At 43.6% G+C, this 18,706-nt stretch overlaps 1 protein-coding gene across 1 annotated transcript in view; it reads right to left on the bottom strand.

Annotated features, from left to right (window-relative positions):
- Positions 958–18,706, bottom strand: part of CHCHD3 (coiled-coil-helix-coiled-coil-helix domain containing 3) — a 282,198-nt gene continuing 264,449 nt past the window's right edge. Inside the window, exons 7-8 of the mRNA XM_005679482.2 lie at positions 16,081–16,216; positions 958–1,681 (exon numbers count right to left, since the gene is read on the bottom strand). Coding sequence (XP_005679539.2) covers positions 1,658–1,681; positions 16,081–16,216 — 160 coding nt within the window. The 3' untranslated portion in view covers positions 958–1,657. The remainder of the gene's footprint in view (positions 1,682–16,080; positions 16,217–18,706) is intronic.

The raw sequence follows: 18,706 nt of genomic DNA, 5'->3' as shown, positions 1-18,706 counted from the left end.
AGGTTTACAGGTGTGTCCAAGAAGATGCCAAAAAAATGAAGCCAACCTGGGAATTCAGATGCATGAAAGGCCACACTGACGCTTAAGGGGGCTGGCTGAAATTTTCCTGACATGTTAGATGCATCCCAACTTTCTCTAAAAGGTATGTGGATGTTCCTTCCATGCCCCCAACTTCAAATACGTTTATTATCATCACATATCCAACAACAATGGACCTGATCGAATGGATGTGGAAAGCATCTTGACTCTTCACCATAAGCCTACAAAGCAGGTTCCTGCATTTCCCCTCAATTTACAGTTGAGGAATCTTAGGCTTAGGCGGGGCAGCTTAGCTAGGTCCCCCAGGTGGTAGGTAGCAGAGCTACAATCTGAACACAGATGGACCTTACTCCGGAGCCTGGATGCTTAAATTCTAATGTCCAAAGATATTTAGATGACATCACAGAGCACTGGTTTTCACTTCTTCATTTATTTTCCAGAAAAATCTTTCCATTCGGCATGGATGCTCATTTCCAACTTCCAGCGCTGAAACACCAATTCGCTGGTAGGAAAGTGAGAGTTAAAATCAGGAAGTTTACATAAAATCAGAAAGAGAAGAAGCTCTCAGGGTTAATTTGTTTTTCTTTTTCCTTTTAACATTTTTCTAGTATTGCAGGGTCAGAAGTGCCTAACCCAGGAACTAGCGGTTGCCCCAGGCAGGATGACTTTGGTCATCTCAAAGAAAGGAAGGTTCGTGCAATTTGTAAAGATCTTACTGAATCCTACCTCCCTGGGAGGCAAATTATAACCCTCTTTTGCCTGTCTGAGGTTCTGCAAAATGTGTTGGAGCTTTTTAGAGGAAAGGTACCACACAAATGCAAATTAATAACATTATAAATCAACTCAATTCCCATAAGGATAACCATTTAACCCAGCAAAAAAAGAAAAACAAAAAACACACAAAGCCCCAGACTATGACAGTCTTTGTCAGAAAATATATTTATTATTGATAGTGAGTGAAGTAACGATGTCGGTATTCATGATGGAGGAGAGGTTGCAGAAGCCAGGTTGCCTTTATGTTTGTAAAAAAATGCCTTATTTCACTTGTAATCAGAAACATTATTCCAGTAAAAGAGGTACATTTTCTCTTTTTGTCTTCTTACATGATCACCATAATAAGTTAAAATAAAGTAGCTTTAGATAGTCAAGGCAGAAAAGGAAAAGGGAGAAGCCTGACATGCCACAGCACAGCCAATTCCGCCAACACTGCAGGCCGGAGATGGAGGAAACCTGGCCTTCTCTTCTCCCCACTCCAGTGACCTCAGCCCTTGATTCCAAGCCCTGGCTCTGTGGGAGCCCAGGTTCACCAAACGATGGAGCCTGGTTAGAAGAGGAAGTAGAATAGAAAGTACACAAGGTGGAGAGGGCTGCCTTTCTTTGTAATTATCATAAATGGGGTTTATTAACACTGCGGCATGTCCTTGACGGATGATCCCTGATCTACACCTTGGCTTTTCAAACTGCTGCTGATCAAACATACGCTTCTGCTGAATTTGCTCTCCGATGTTTCTCTCTAATGATCTTCTCTTTAAATGGGTTGCTTTCTCACTAGGAAAAGAAAAATGTTCCACCTCTGGAATTAACGTTGAAGGAATTTTCCTTCTTCTAAAAGTTGATTTTATCCTCCCTTCTCAAGCATGCTCTGCAAGAGAAAGAGAAAACGTGAGATTTACCATCAGAAGGAGGGGGCCAGAAATGGGCAGGAACTACTTAGTACTGTTCGTGTTGCTTTTCAAAGATCCACCTCAAAAACACGTATAGCAAGGCATATGCTTCCTGGTCTCAAAATATGACTACCTCTAAGGAACACCACTACTGAATCACGAATAATCTCCAAATAAGCCCTCCCCCCACCATATCCAACTGAACCCTAAGGGTGACCCCGGCCTGGCCTGTGACAGTAAGGGTACTGAGCGTGAGTGCTGTCTCACTACCCTGGACATCTGAGGATGTGTGGGAGCTTTCTGGTGGCATGGACTGGAAGAAAGCTATTGCCAACGGGGCAAGGGTGGGGGTGGGGTAGGGGTGAAGTGGGGCAGAGAGGGCATCCCTCAGTTAAAGTCAAGATCCGGTCCCTTAAACTTCTGCTCACTTGAGGCAGGGTGCAGCTGTTCATGAACTCACAATGCTGGCTGGAGCTACACACATCTAAGTCAGTATTCCCACATTTCAAAAATGGCCCCTACATCCTGTTTAGTTATCTGTGTGGGTGGGTGTGAGGAACAGTACACAGGAAGAATTCTTTTTTTCCCCAGCTTTATTGAGAATTAATTGACACGCATCACTGTACAGGTTTAAGGTATACAGCATTATGGTTTGATTTACATATATTCTGAAATGATTGTCACAATAGGTTTAATGTCCATTATCTAATATAGATACAATAAAAAGAAAAGACACAAATTATCCTTGTACCAAGAACTCTAAGATTCACTTCCTTAAAAACTTTCCTATTTCATAATCCAGTGTTACTCACTTCTAGTATTTATTTATCTTATAACTGGAAATTTGTGCCTCTGACCACCTTCCTCTAATACCTCCACCACGCCACATCCCCCCACAACTGCCACCTCTTGTAACCAAAATCTTGTCTTTGTTTTTTGCTTATAGATTTGACATATAAGTGAGATCATACAGACTTGTCTTTCTCTGTCAAATTTATTACACTTAGCATGATGCCTTCAATGTCCACCCACGTAGCAGCAAATAGTAGGATTTCCTTGGGTTTTTTGATAGCTGAATAATATTCCACTGCACCACAATTTATCCATTTGTACTGATAGAAACAGGTTGTTTTCATGCTTTGACCGTTATAAATAATCCCACTATTAACATGCAGATATACTTTTCAAGTTCATGTTTTTTTCCCCTTTGGATATATTCCCAGAAGTGGAATTGCTGGATGATATAATAGTTCTATTTTTAATTTCTTAGAGTCCTCCTTACTGTCTTCCATAGTTACTACACCAATTTAATGATCCCACCAGTAGTGCACAAGGGTTCCCTTTTCTCCACATTTATGCAGCATTTGTTATCTCCTGTTTCTTTGATGATGGCCATTCTAACAGGTATGAGGTAATATCTCATTGTAATTTTAATCTGCATTTCCCTGATGGCTAGTGATATTGAATATCTTTTCATATATCTGTTGGCCATTTTATATCTTTGAAAAAATGTCTATTAAGATCCTTTGTCCATTTTTTAATTGGATCTTTTTCTTTGCTACTGAGTTGCTTGAATTCTTTATATTATTTTGGATATTAACCCCTAATCAGAAACATGGTTTGCAAATATTTTTATCCCATTCTCTAGGTTGTTTTTTCACTTCGTTGCCTTCTTTTGTTGTACACAAGCTTTTTAGTTTGATGTAGTCCCACTTGTATATTTTGTTGCTTGCACTTTAGGTATGATTTCCAAACACTAATTATCAACACTGATGTTATGGAGCTTTTATCCTGTTTTCTTTTAAGAGGTTCATGTTTTCTTTTACTTCAGTCTTTAATCAATTTTGAGTTAATATTTGTGAGTGGTATATGACAGGGGTCTAGTTTTCATTCCTTGACATATGAATATCCAATTTTCCCAGTACCATTTATTGAACAGACTTTCTCCATTGAATATTCTTGGCTCTCTTGTCAAACATTTGACTGTATGTGCTTGGGTTTAATTCTGGGCTCTCAATTCTGTTTCATTGGTCTATGTGTCTATACCATAGATAGCACCATACTGTTTTAATTATTATAGCTCCAGAATATATTTGAGATCAGGACATATGACACCTCCTGCTTTGCTCTTCTTTCTCAGGATTCCTTTGGCTATTCATGGTCTATTGTGGTTCCAAAAAATTTTAGAGGTGTTTTTTTTTTTCCTCTCTTTTTTCCCCTATTTTTCTATAAAAAAAATACCATTGGAATCTTGATAGGGACTGCAAAAAATTTATAGATGACATTTGTTAGTATCGCCATTTTAGAAGCATTAATTCTTCCAATCGATGAATACCTTTCCATTTATTTGTATCTTCTTTGATCCCTTTCATCAATGTCTTAGAGCTTTCAGAGGAGAGATCTCTGATCTCCTTGGTTAAAAATATTCCTAAGTATTTTATTATTTTTTAATGTTACTATGAAGTGAAGTGAAAGTTGCTCAGTCATGTCTGACTCTCTGTGTCCCCAAGGACTATACGGTCCAAGGAATTCTCCAGGCCAGAATACTGGAATGGGTAGCCTTTCCCTTCTCCAGAGGATCTTCCCAACCCAGGGATCGAACCCAGGTCTCTTGTATTGCAGGCGGATTGTTTACCAGCTGAGCCACAAGGGACAGATGGGATCAATTTCTTTTTTAGAAAATTCACTGTTAGTGTATAGAAATACTACTGATTTTTGTACATTAATTTTGTATTCTGCAACTTCACTGAATTTATTGATCAATTCTAACAGTTTTCTTGATTGGGTTTTTAAGATTTTCTTCATATAAAATGCTAAACACACAAAAGTTCTTAATGATCAGATTAAAACTCTAACTAGCTGGGGCTGGAGATAAACTCTCTCCATTTTTTAGGACAAGCCGAGACACTATTTTGCTGACTAAGGTCCGTCTAGTCAAGGCTATGGTTTTTCCTGTTTTTCCTGTGGTCATGTATGGATGTGAGAGTTGGACTGTGAAGAAAGCTGAGCACCGAAGAATTGATGCTTTTGAATTGTGGTGTTGGAGAAGACCCTTGAGAGTCCCTTGGACTGCAAGGAGATCCAACCAGTCCTTCTGAAGGAGATCAGCCCTGGGATTTCTTTGGAAGGAATGATGCTAAAGCTGAAACTCCAGTACTTTGGCCACCTCATGCAAAGAGTTGACTCATTGGAAAAGACTCTGATGCTGGGAGGGATTGGGGGCAGGAGGAGAAGGGGACAACAGAGGATGAGATGGCTGGATGGCATCCCTGACTCGATGGATGTGAGTCTGAGTGAACTCCGGGAGTTGGTGATGGACAGGGAGGCCTGGTGTGCTGCGATTCATGGGGTCGCAAAGAGTCGGACACGACTGAGCGACTGAACTGAACTGAACTGAACTTAAGAAGACAAAAGTGATCCTTTCTCCTTTAGTTTTGAAATTAATCAAGAGGAGGAGGCTGGGTCAGGCCCAAGATTGCCTCTGATTTGTTCATGCCTTCTTCCTTCCATCCCTCACACTTGCAGCCAGTTATTCACGTATCCAACTTCTTAACTGAGCTCCTACTAGGTACTCATTATACTAAGTTAGGTGATATGAGGAAAGAGGCATAATAAACAGTAATAACTTGCTATTTTTAAAAATAATTTGCTAAATATGTTAAAATTTTCTTTTCCTGAATAAGTGATACATGTACACAGTGTAAGACTCAGGAATGAAAGAATACATAGGACAGAGTCACTTTTCCCTTTCTCCTACTTCCCAGTTTTTTGTGTACTCTTCCAGAGAAGGTATTAGTTCAAAAGCAGAGTGGTGCTGCCTATTTCAGAAGAGGATAACTCTCTGCAGCTGGGTGATCAAGGAAGGCGCCTCCAATGATCTTCCACTATGGACAGGATATACAGACAGAAGGACTAGAGGTGGGGGGGTGAGGCGGGGAAGAACTGGCAAAGACTCAGAGGAGGGCACAAGCCCATTATGCATGGGATGAAGAATGAAGGAAAGACAGGCCCGGCGAGAGGAAAGGACGACACTCAGGACGTACCAAGGAAAAGAGCATAAAAAGGGCCCCTGTGACTGTCAGGCTGGGATTCATCCTTGCTAGCCACTGAAAAAACCTGGGAATCGAACAATTTTTTTTTTTTTCTTGACAGGAAAACATCATTTAGAAAGGTTACCCTGACATCCTTAGCACAATGGCTTCAATGGAGAAGTGTGCGGAGGCAGGAAAACCAAGAGGAGGCAGATTAGAAATGAAGCCAGGCTGGGAACAAGAAACAGTGATAAAAAGACAGCGGAAAGTGGAGAAAGCAGTGATGGAACCTCAGGCATGAGGGCTCCTCGGTGACAGGGAGGAAGGGGGTGTGGCCAAAAGACACAGGGAAGTCAGTGAGAGGAGTCATTTTGGGAATAAGGAATATGACTCTAACTTTGGGCCTGGGACGATGATGAGACATCCCAGAAGGAAAGGTCCAGAGGGAAGTTGCGGGCTTGGGAAAGAGCTCAAAGGTCTTTAAAGATTTAAGGATAGAGATGAAGAAAGGAGACTGAAATAAAGGGGATGAAAAGGGAGAGGAGGACCAATAAGCGTCCTGGAGGAAGAGCTTACCCTAAAGGTTATCCTACAGTGTCCATGATGACGGGTTTCTAAGAAGCCTATGTCCACGGGGCACAAAAGATATGAAAGCAGACTAAGCACCGTGCAGGGGATGCGTACAGCAATGGTCAGAAAAGACAACGATGCAGTCAAAGAGGAAGTGAGCCAGAGAAGCTAGACGCGTCCAGAGAAAACGGAGAGACAAAACAGATCAAGCGGAAGGCTCCACTCGGCAGAGAATCGTCTTGCAGAATTAACACCAGAACGCGAGGCTTCTCTCAAACCCATCACTCAAGTATGAGCTCTCTATTTGTTTGAAAGCTTAAAAATCGAGCACTTACCATGTAAGGGTCAGGCCAGGCAATGCCACGGTTATCATTTATCCTCACACCCTTGTGACTTGATCTGTCAAAGTCTCTCCAACTATAGAGGCGGGAAGCTCTATAAACTCCAGATACACAGACAACCTTGCCACAACATTAGTTGTTAATACAAAACGGAAGTCAGTGTAAAGAGATCTACACTGAGGTTATGCAAGGGCACTTAGATACTAAAGAAAATGATCACTTTGCAGGTTATAATCTGTTACCTGCCTGCTCAAAACCACATAGCTGGGCCTCATTCTACAATTCAGGTCTCAGAGTGATAGCAACAGTCGTGTGACCATGTACCTCTTTTCCAATGTTACAAAATGACCCACAGTGACCACAATATAACTGAAGCAACTGCTAAAAGTATTGGCAAGATTCTAGGGAATCTTTTTACTGTTCTCCTCCCTGTAACCCTGACTGAATGCAGAAGGGTAATTTTTCAGCCCGGTCATGTAATGCATGTCAGACTCTCTTAAGAGAGACAAGCTGGGCCTTGGATGGTGTGAGGATCATGGGTCAGCCTACCAGGAAGACACTACAAGAAGATTTTTGAACAAATATAAAACACAAAAGAAGTAACCACAGTCACAAAATACCTTGCTATGTGTATTAAAAACTGCATCCTCAAAGAGAGCATGGCAGTTCACCTGATCCCCAGGCGACTCCCTGAAGACACAGGGGATGAGGCTGTGTCTTCCAGGGCTGGCCTATACACGCTGTCAGACTGCACTCAGCTGCCACCAATGGGTGGTGGAGGTGGTACAAGACCACCTCATTTCTGTCAGAGACATTCACAGACACGATGTCAACTTGAAATTGTTTTTCAATGAACAAATTGGTAAAAACATTTTGTGTTTTTACTGTATTACAAGTATGCAATAAAAACCTGTCCCAATCCAGGAGCAAGGACCTCTGGTTGGAGGGCTCCTGAAGCCTGACAGGGTCCGTATCAGTCAGCTTCCACGTATAGGTTCTGTAAGTCACTGCTGTTGGGCTGAATTTCAACTCTGCATAAATTTAACGCTGCATAAATTAACATAGGAAATTCCCCAAAGAATGAGGGAGAAGATTTGCAAGTTATAAAAAATTGCTTCCTTCATTTAAAGAACTGCTAACACTTAATCTTAATGTGGAGAAAGAAATTCCTGGCATTTGCTCATCATTCACGTATTGGGGCCTGCGGAAACGCCTTTATCAACAGCTGGGTAAATTACCCAAAGGAGAGAATGGTTCAGGCACCCGCACAGTTCTTTTCCTAAGTCTCTCTGATCCTGGCCACTGAGGAAGAAGCTAGCAATGCACCCTGTCAGACAGAAGCAGGGCACCTGGGAACAAGAGGATGCGTGTCATTTCCATTGATTAAGATGATCTAAAGGTCTTCCTCAAATATTTTAGTTACAAAGTGATCTCATCAACTGCCTTCTTGGAGGGGCGGACCATCATTGGCAGTGTATCAGCTACTGGTCCTCTCCATATATGTAAAAAGAATAATGGTAACTCTGGGTTACTCACAACTATCATGACAATAAAAGCAGTGTTCCTGGTCTTTATGAAAAAAAAAAGGATACCAGACTTTCCTGGTGGCCCAAGGATACCAGACTTTCCTGGTGGCCCAGTGGTTAGGAATCCACCTGCCAATGCAGGGGGACGCGGGTTCAATCCCTGGTTTGGCAAGATTCCACATGCCCCTGGGCAAGCGGGCCTGGTACCACTACAACCGAGCCCGAGGGCCCTGGAGCCAGTGCTCCGCAACAAGAGAAGCCACTGCAAGGAGAAGCCCGTTCAATGCACAGCAACAGAGACCAGTGCAGCCAGAAAAAAAAAAAAAAAAAAAAAAATTACCACTCAGAGTGCTTGTCTCTGTGAGCTTACCCAGACTCTCACCAGGATTTCAAAAGACCTAGTAAAGCTGCGTTATGGAAGAAGGGCTTACCAGGAAAAGGTTTATCTGGAAACAGAAACATGTCCTGACAAACCTGAGTTTTCACTAAAGAGGGGCAGGAAAGGTGGGAAGTGGAAGAGAATGGAGCTCCGAGGAGGAACAGGGAGTGACAGAGACAGGAGGAGAAGACTGTGAGAAGCAAGAGAAAGTAATCAATAAATTCAATTTATGAGAAGCACAAAGCGTGCCTTGCCTGTGTGCCAAGTACTGCTCCTGGCCACCTGAAAATCCGATTAGCAAACTTATTTTGTTTTCAGTATCTGTCTCTTCCCCCCAGCAAGTGCTATTCTTTATTCTTCCTTCTTGGAGGAAACGCAGGTTAATTTTTTTATGCCTGGGTCTAGTTTCATCTCTTCTTATGACAAATGCTCTCTGTGTGATATTCAAATTAAGTTACAAGTAATTAACTGTTTATACAACTTGCTATAATAACAGACAAAACACCAACATACTGCACTTCTAACTCTTGAAGCATAAACACTAGAAAAGAAGTGCCTATTAAGAAAAATAAGTCTATTACCACAGTAATATTTCTTCTATTAAAACCAGATTTTTTTTTTTTTAAGAAAATGTCATAAAGCAACTATTACTCTCAGAAGGTGCTTTAGAAAAGGACTCCTGTGACAGAAGAGGCTGAGTAAGAAATCTAAACTTTGGAATTTCATTTGCTTTGACATGACTCCAAATCTGAAGGGGGGTCCCATGGAAGGATGGGAATACTCTCCTCAATGCCCATGCGTCCTCTTGAAGATAAGTGGCCCATTAGGTAATTAAGAAACCTCATTGTGAGTGAATGAAAGTCGCTCAGTCGTATCTGACTCTTTGCGACCCCATGGACTATACAGTCCATGGACCATAGTACTAGAGTGTGTAGCCTTTCCCTTCTTCAGGGGATCTTCCCAATGCAGGGATCGAACTCATGCGTCCCACATTACAGGCAGATTCTTTACTAGCTGAGCCACAAGGGAAGCCCAAGAACACTGGAGTGGGTAGGCAGCCTTTCCCTTTTCCAGAGGATCTTCCCGACCCAGGAATCGAAGCGGAGTCTCCTGCATTGCAGGCGGATTCTTTACCAACTGAGCTATGAGGGAAGCCCCAGGAAACATCATTAGGTGGTGATGATAAGCCTTCAGACACAATAAGAGCAAGCTCCCTTTTAAGCCTTCTCAGAAGGTGAACCTTTCTGGTTTATCTTGGTGCTCCCTGAAGGTGGGCATGTGTGTGCACTGGAAGCAACAGCCTAAGGAGAAGGTCTCTGATGTGGGTCAGGGGAGGGGAGTGGGTGCCTGAGAGCAGCAGAGCCAAGGAAGGGTCCAGTCACAAGTGTGGGCTGGCCAGGGGACAGCTACCTCACCTGGGTGCCCTTCCTCCCTCCTGCCCAGGAAGACCAGGTGTGGCTCCCCACCTGGCAGCACCTATAGCTGCAATGGCTTCCCAGGTGGTAAAGAACCCACCTGCCAGCACAGGTGACGTAATGAGACTTGGAGTCCATCCCTGGATCGGGATGATCCCCTGGAGGGGGCATGGCACCCCACTCCAGGATTCTTGCCTGGAGAATCCCATGGACATGGGGTCGCAGAGAGTCAGACACAACTGAAGCAACTTAGCACACATGCACAGCTGCAGCGGGGCAAGAGGATGGGAGAAAGGAACTTCTTTTTCAGAGGCTCCTGACCTCTGTCTAAGACATCTGATTTATTGCTGAGGCTGAGAACGGAACTAGTCAGTCTGATGAGACTGCTGCAGGTGGCTCAGACCCAGGAGGCTGTGACTAGCAGCTCCGCCTCTCCTGAGAGTGGGGAGTCAGACTTGGCAAGATCTCTGAGGCTAAAGACCTCTCACGCAGTTCAGGCCAATGGGGCTCTAGAGCTGTGGTTCTCAGACTCCATGGATGCATGAGCAATCTGTTGGGAGTTCAGATGTTCAGGTCCCACCTCAGATTCTTGGGGAAGGACCAGGCACGTGCATTTTAAAGACATTCGCCCAGTGATTCTGATCATCCATGTCTGTGACCTGACATTACAGGGAACAGCGTACTGCATCTGGCATCAAGTCGTTCTGGTTTGGACTCTGTCCCATCTATAGACCTCTGAAACTCTTGGGGTGCTAATTTTTCCAAGTGAAGAGATGTGATTAGGTTATGTGATTTCTATGTCCTTCGAGCTCTAACAGCTTGAGTCTATGAAACCATTTGCATGTAATTTATAGCTCATCTTAAAACAATGATAAAACACAACTTGCTCTGAACACTAGGTGTTGCTTCCAAAGATTCTGATTTCTAAAGTGAAAGTGAAACCCACCAATATGGTTTCAGGTACTCTTCATACTCAAACAACAGGGATGTATGTCCTCGACCCCTGATCTAGTGTAAATCCAAGTACAGGGGAGATAAATCCACTGTTCTCAAGACCACCGACACACCGTGCCATGGCAAATCCCTCTCCAGGCACTGATCTTGAGGTCTTCTAGTTGGAGGACAACCACAGACTGGGGTGTTGCTTATATTTTCAAAACAAAGAATCAGGTACACTAGTCTTGGGAATGGAGTCACTTCATATTAGGATCTGGCTTCATTTATCAGGTCAAATAACTTTCTGATCTCCTCAAAGAGGTCAGAGGAAGCACACAGGCCTAAGTGAGGGCAGGGCTGACTCACTGGTAAGATGTCCTCATTTCAGTCCTTCCTGTAACTGAGCTGCTTGCCTGGCCACTGCCCCACTACCCACTTGATTTAAACCTTGGCTCCAGTTCAGGAGTTCTGTCTAGCCTTCACCATCTGACTCCAGCCTTCTTGCTCACCTCTGGCCCATGGGTCTCTCCTGGGTCAGGCCTTTATTTCTAGTCTGGTCTTTCCTTGGCTCTCCTGAGCCAGCTTCCTGCTCTGTTTCCATAATCCCTTACCACCCACGGTCCGTGGCTCATAGGGTGGAAGCTAGCCCAGGGCAGAGAAGCCTGGGGCCAGCTGAGGGATGTGGCCTGCTTTCTCCAATGCAGCTTACTAGCCGGGGGGCTCCACTCTGCCGGGCAGCGCTGAGAGCACCATTGTTCACTCTATGACTTTGGAGAAACTGTGAGACTCTTTTCGCCCCCTCCCAGTTCATTCTGCCACCTTGGCTTCCTCGGGGCTGCCAGGAGTGCCTGCCTTAATGAAGGACTAGTCAACACGCAGACCCGTCAGAAGCGTGGCTCTCCTTCCAGAGAGGAAGCTCAAGGCTGACAGCAAAATCTAAGCAGGAGAGGCACAAATGCTGGAGGTCACCAAAGCAGAGACGCTGCTTGTACCAAAGAGCCCGGGTCTCTCACTGTGAAGGTGCTCAGGAACCTGGGCGCTTGTGTGGTCTGCCGCTTGTTCTCAGACATGGAATACACAACGGCTACGAGGCCTCGGTGGATCATTGAGTTCAAATCCTTAATTTACCAAAGGAGAAACTGAAGCCCAGGTCACTGTGACTAGATTGGAGTGTTCCAGCAGTCCCCATAAACTTCCCGCTCCAGAGAGCACAGGACGTTCAAGAATCTAGCCAGCTTCTGTACCTTTCTGTCAATAGCAGCAGGGCTGGGAAAGAGCTGGAAAGCTTAGAATTGCTACCCTCTAAGCAGCTACATTCTGCAAATAAACTGAGGGGCAGTGAAGGGGGTCCCAGGGAGCAGGGCAGTGCAGACTGGGGAGCAGGCCCATTCTACACATCCGCTTTGTAAGCAGAACTCGGGCACATTTTGGCCCACTAGTGGGTCAGTACTATTGGATTCTCGCTGCTCCCTCCCTCCCATTCTCCTGTAAGGTACATGAAAGCCAGACTGAATGTGAATCAGGCTTTGCCGGTAAGAACAGGTAATTCAATCTTGAAGAGTTTATAGAACGCTATAAGGCTTAAAGAAAAACAAAAAGCTATGAGGCTAAGCAGATATGAGAAATAAAAGACACAGAAGTCTATCAATCAATGTCCTCCTATACTTTTAAATGCTGTATTTCATAAAGCTAGCCAGTAGCTTTTAAGTCTTAGTAGTAGTAATTGCAGCAATCTAATGTCTCTTTACCATTATGAAGAAAACATAACTTAATAAATTGGAAGTAACGGTCTAAAATGTCTCGTCTTGACCGTGAGGAATTGTTTAAGACTAGCTGAAGAAAGACTGATGTGAATTAAGTGGATGAATAAGAAACAAAAAGTAAGGCTAAGGAATATCCGGAAATTTTCTTATCAGTGAAATCTATTAGTCTAGAGAACAATGCCCCAAGGGAACCAGTGAAAGCCCAATCTATGAGTCATTTAAAAGTGGAGTGGATTTGGCTATTGGAAGTATTCCAAGGGGAAAACTCTTGTACTGCGCAGGAAATGGACAACATGACCTAATGGGTTGCTGTTATGTTTAGCATCTTAGCATGTTCAACTTGTTCTTTGGATTTAACAAGGAAATATAAGAAGGGGTGTGGATGGGTCAGGAACTGTAACAACAAATGAAGGGTCAGGACCATGTATCCTGCCCAAAGTCTCTAACAACAGGTGCAGAATGGGGGTCACAAAGTTAGGCTAACTTCACACACACGGGAAAACATGGTGTTAGTGGAAAAGTGACTGTTCAGGAAATACTGATGTAGCCCCGACTGGCCATCCTGGCATGGTCTTAAAATGCTGCTGCTGCTGCTGCTGCTAAGTCGCTTCAGTCGTGTCCGACTCTGTGCGACCCCATAGACGGCAGCCCACCAGGCTTCCCCATCCCTGGGATTCTCCAGGCAAGAACACTGGAGTGGGTTGTCACTTTCTTCTCCAATGCATCAAAGTGAAAAGTGAAAGTGAAGTCGCTCAGTCGTGTCCGACCCTCAGCAACCCCCAGCGACCCCATGGACCGCAGCCTTCCAGGCTCCTCCGTCTTAAAATGTGACAGCGCTAAACCGCACCTTTGGTTGTCGTCTTCATAATCCCACCCCTCTATCTGTTACTTTCAGTCTCAAAGATGACTTCATTCAATCTTCAGGTTTTCCCCTTTCACTTCCTTCGTTATTGTCCTTCCCTTACCACCTTATTTCTGTGTTCCTGGATGTCTCTTCACACACCCAATTCAAAAGCCAAACACTATTTATTTTTAAATTTGTTTTATGGCAAGTTCTATCTTGGTCTAGTTGTTAAATTTACCATCATGGCTTCCCTGGGTCTCAGTTCTCTCAACTGTAAAATGGTGAAAATAAAACCATCTCTATTTACATCTCAAGTTGTCATAAAAAAACAAATAAGAGGATGGATGTGAAATGACCTTGAAATCTAAATCTATAGACATACAGGGTGCTACTGGTTACTTACCATTTCAATGCCGCTCATCTTAGGTTTAAAAGGTTTTGTGGACATATTTTAATACTACCTAGTGTTATATACTCCAATTCTAATACTCGAATAAAACAGCTGCAAAAACAACAGGCACCAGAAACACACTCACTGAAAACAGCATTATATTACACTGCAGAGGAGAGGGGTGGGGAGGACCGGAGGACCGGTTTTCCCCTGGGAATCACTAGTAGTGATTTGCTGCTTTTGGCCAATAAGTTGGTTTTGGCACAATTGAGGCAAGAAAGGAAAAAATTAGACTTCCTGAATATTCTACAGAAATGGAATCCTCACAGCACTGTAAATGATATGACCTCACTTCACAAGGCTCAGGGCTACAGAGCCAGTAAAAAACAGGGCTTGGATACAAACCCAGATTTGCCCAGTTCAAACTCTCTGCTGTACCATGTGGAACATTTGATTTTGCCACAAGTTAATTTTGTTTCACTCTATGAATGTAGGCTACTGATCTCACCAGGCGGTGTGCAGACAGTTCCACACAACCCAGACAATCAGGACGGAGCCAACACAACTGACGCTACAGATCGCACTGTGGACACGGGCACCTGTGTTACAAGACGCTGGTGCTGAAACACACTTTGTCCTTGCCATTCTGTGCACTGACTACTCCCCTCACCTTGATACAGCACCTACAGCAAGCTAGAAAAATCCATGAACCCAACTTACAGGTTCCATGTGCTTTAGTCAGGATTGATATAGATGGTTGGAGGCTGTTAAGAGCATATCAGAAGCTATTTTAAATAAACTAACTGAACATTAGCAACATTACTTCTACCAAAAACCTTGAAAGGAAGGAATTTCTGGCACACTATGGAGACTCAGACAAGTGCCACAGAAGCGGAACAGATAAAAGCCCCAAGCCACAAGGTCTTTAACGGCAACACACGCTTTTAATAAACCTTGGTTCCAGTTTTTTCCACTAGTTCTGCTGTTGTTTTCCAGCTATCCAGACAATAGTAACCCTCCCATACTTCCAGCGTGTTAGAAACTTATACTAACTGGCATTATTATAACTGCAGCAAATTAGACTACAGGAAGGCATGCTGTGCAGCTCAAACACTAGATTTAGCTGGGTTACAAGGTCAACTCTAGGGAGTTTGTCAGCAGAATGAACCACGGTTTCCAACAATTTTCATCTCTCAGAACCACCTATATCCAACTGTTAAATCAGTTAAATGATAGACAATTATGTGACCTGCCAGAATTGTTAATTTGCTTCAGGGTTTATCATTGGCTTTCTAAAGTACATAAATTAGGGAGAACACACGTCCTGTTATCCTCCCATTATTCTGCTATGAAAGATCATACGAAGAATATGTCTATGGTACACAGAAGCAATGGGAACTGCTTCCTAAGCCCATCTCTGGCCTCTCTTTCCCTGCCCAACTGAGTGGACTCTACCAACTGGCGGAAGACTGAGAGGTGCTTGCATTTGAGGGGTGGGGAGTGCAGAGGGGTTGTTTCAGTTTATGTCTGCCTTTGATTTTTTAAACCAGGCTCTTGGCATGACTGCTGCTAAGTTGCTTCAGTTGTGTCTGTCTCTGTGCGACCCCATAGATGGCAACCCACCAGGCTCCCCTGGACTGGGATTCTCCAGGCAAGGACACTGGAGTGCGTTGCCATTTCCTTCTCCAATGCATGAAAAGTGAAAGTGAAGTTGCTCAGCCGTGTCCGACTCCTAGTGACCCCATGGACTGCAGCCCATCAGGCTCCTCTGTCCATGGGAGTTTCCAGGCAAGAGGACTGGAGTGGGTGCCAGTGCCTTCTCCGTCAGCATGACTACTACGTGTTTATGAACTTGAAGCTGCTGGCCCCTTAATGTGTATCCTTCCTCTTTGCTGACTTTGACTACTGGCCCAGAATATGGGGCAATGACCTTGACGACACAATTATAGTATAAAGGACAAAAGTTCAGGGCAACTAGAAAAAGTATTATTTAAGTAAAATCTTTTTTTTTCCTGCAGGTGGAACACAAGGAGACCATGGACTCTTCCTACCACCACCTGGGTGAAAGCTTAATCAACTCGTGACCACACAGAGCTTGTCACACACATTAACCTTCCCAGTGCCCTGGATGGCAGTCTTCTATTCCTCTGGCGCCCCCAGTAGCTTGGTTCATACACCCACCTGTTTGGCCTGATTGACGCAGCGCATGTACTGGCTGGCCAAAGCCGAGCAGCTGAGGGTCTGCTGGGTGTTCTGGCGGTAACACTGGAGAATCTGGGCCTGCAGATCAGCACAGACAGGGTGATACTCATACCGCCTGGAAACAAAAACAGGTACCACTGAGACAAATGAGCTTCAACCTGAATGAAGATCAAAGCTAAAAAATACATCAATATACAAATGCTGCAAATGAAAAAATACTAATTAAAAAAAAACTTTAAGAGAAATAATTTTCTTTGACCTTATAAGAAAGATATTCCACAAGATAAGTGACTACCATGAAATTCATTCTATTAACTGACACCCCCATGAGACTCTCTGGACAGAGCAGCATTCCCACCCAACCCAAAACGTGACTGTATGAATGGAGCCAATTACTCTGCAGCCCAGCAGCCGGGTCTCCAACCTGGGAGCCTATGTTCTCTTCCGCTCCCACCTCCAGTGGGTCACAGAGCTGGAGACCCTGCAGTCCAGTCCTTTCTCCATACTCACTGTTGTTATATTAATTCTTAATCATTTATATCCTGGACTCAAGCCATGAATCTCCGGTCTCTCGGTCTCTTAGCTTTCGCCCTCCACTCCTACTCTCCCAAAAGGTTCTTTCTCACAGCCGAGTCTAGACAGCATCTGCTTTCCAAATGAGATACACGGTCAACAGGCAGGTCCTTTGGGATCAGGTTCCTGCCTGCTTTTTCGCCTCAGTCCCCACCCTGTACAAGGTGCAGCCTGACTACATTCCTTCATGTCTCTGGTTCTTCAGGGTTTGGTTCTTCCACATCCCTTCACGTCTTTGCTCCATTGCTCTTGATTTTGGAAATGCTCTGCACCCAAGCCTTACCCTTTTCTATGTATCTGGAAAACCCCTGGTTTAGTTGCCAAGTCGAGTCCGACTCTCACGATCCCATGGACTGTAGCCTGCCAGGCTCCTCTGTCCATGGGATTCTCTAGGGAAGAACACTGGAGTGGGTCGCCATTTCCTTCTCCAGGAAAACACCTACCCATCTTCTAACACTTGAGCTAAGTACTGAAGTGTAATCTCTATACGGCTTTCACTAGCTCTCTCCATCCACAGTAGAGTCCATCATTCCCTTTACGACAACCCTCTCGCCTGTATTAACTTCTTTCACTGTGTACTTAACACTGACTGTACTACAGTCAACTGTGACTTACTAGATGCAAATCCCAGGTAAGGACTGCATCTTATTTTCTCTGTGATCTCAGCTAGTGACATGGATCCCTCTTACAGAAGGCATGCAATAAATTGTTCAGAATGAGTGGACAGAAAATTTTTTTCATTTCCTGAGCCAAAATTTTACTAATTATACTTACAAACCTCAAGATTTTAGAGTGCTTTCAGTGAATATGCAGTACTAACATAGATGCTTCCAAAAAGCTGACAATACACACTTGAAAAATGGTAACAATAAATAAAATATACCAAATGGATTATACAAACAAAACTGAAATACTCTTGTAAAAATGGTAGAGGAACTTGGATTATAAGGAATAAATACACAGAAATATATATATATATATTATTATCACTTTAGGGAGTCTTTTTTTAAATCAGTTCTGTTTAATACAAAAGGTTCTAGACTTTCTTATCAGTTCTTTTCTTGAAATTTAAATTTGTTAGGTTCTAAAATACCCCTAGAGAATACAGGAGAAATATTTCTCATCAATAAGGAAAGCTCTGGGTGAAGATCTGTCTCCTCACTACTTTTATCCAACACTAAGCTAATATATATATATAGTTAGAATAGGAAATGCAAACCACGTTACTGGCCCCTAAGGGAATTTACTTCTTACTACCCTCTGAAAAAGAAGACAGAGAGACATTGTACTTTTTCATTCATTACCTTACTGTTTTGCCAAATACCCAAGAACAGAATTTAAATCCAATCCCATCCTAGTTTTAAGATTCTCAAGTTCAGATGTCTGTGAATGTCTCTGGACATGGATTTCCTTAATCCCCTACCATGAACACCAGTATCTAAAAGGAGGCAGCTGTGCTTCAAAGGGTAGAAGCACAGACACGACTGACAGATTACAGCAAGACACACATCTGAACAAATAATAAAATAGGATTAAGCATCAGGTGAGCTGAGACAAGCACATGTACAACTAATGCTTCTAACAGTTGAAGAGGAAGCAGCGCTACATTCTATCCCAGTGCTGAGGACCAACATCCCTCCCACACACCGTGGATTTAAAGCAGGGGAAGGGAGATGGGCGAGAAGGCTAGAAGCACCCTCCCCATTAACATGCAGTAAAACAGCGAAAAGAATAAGCTGCCACATACTGCGCATCACAGGAAGACGCTAGAGTATTTTTCCCTTCTAAAAAAGACTATTTACAATAGTTCATTCATCAAATACTATGGGCTCCTTAGAATGGGGTTATTTAAGGTATAAGTAAGCATTTATCTTGGGTTTAGCTATTACTCCTGCAAGTTAAAGTCCATGCGTTAGTTATGATTTGCAAGGTGTCAAAATATACTTTTATCACCAGAAATCAATACTACTCACTTCCAGGGCCCTAGATTTCCTGTATGGTAGTTAGGTCTGTGTGAGAGTGTGTGTGTGTG

This window comes from Capra hircus, chromosome 4 (genome assembly GCF_001704415.2).
Source record: "Capra hircus breed San Clemente chromosome 4, ASM170441v1, whole genome shotgun sequence".
Lineage (NCBI taxonomy): Eukaryota > Metazoa > Chordata > Mammalia > Artiodactyla > Bovidae > Capra > Capra hircus.
Note: the sequence above shows the minus strand (reverse complement) of the source record. Positions and strands in the feature narration are given on the sequence as shown.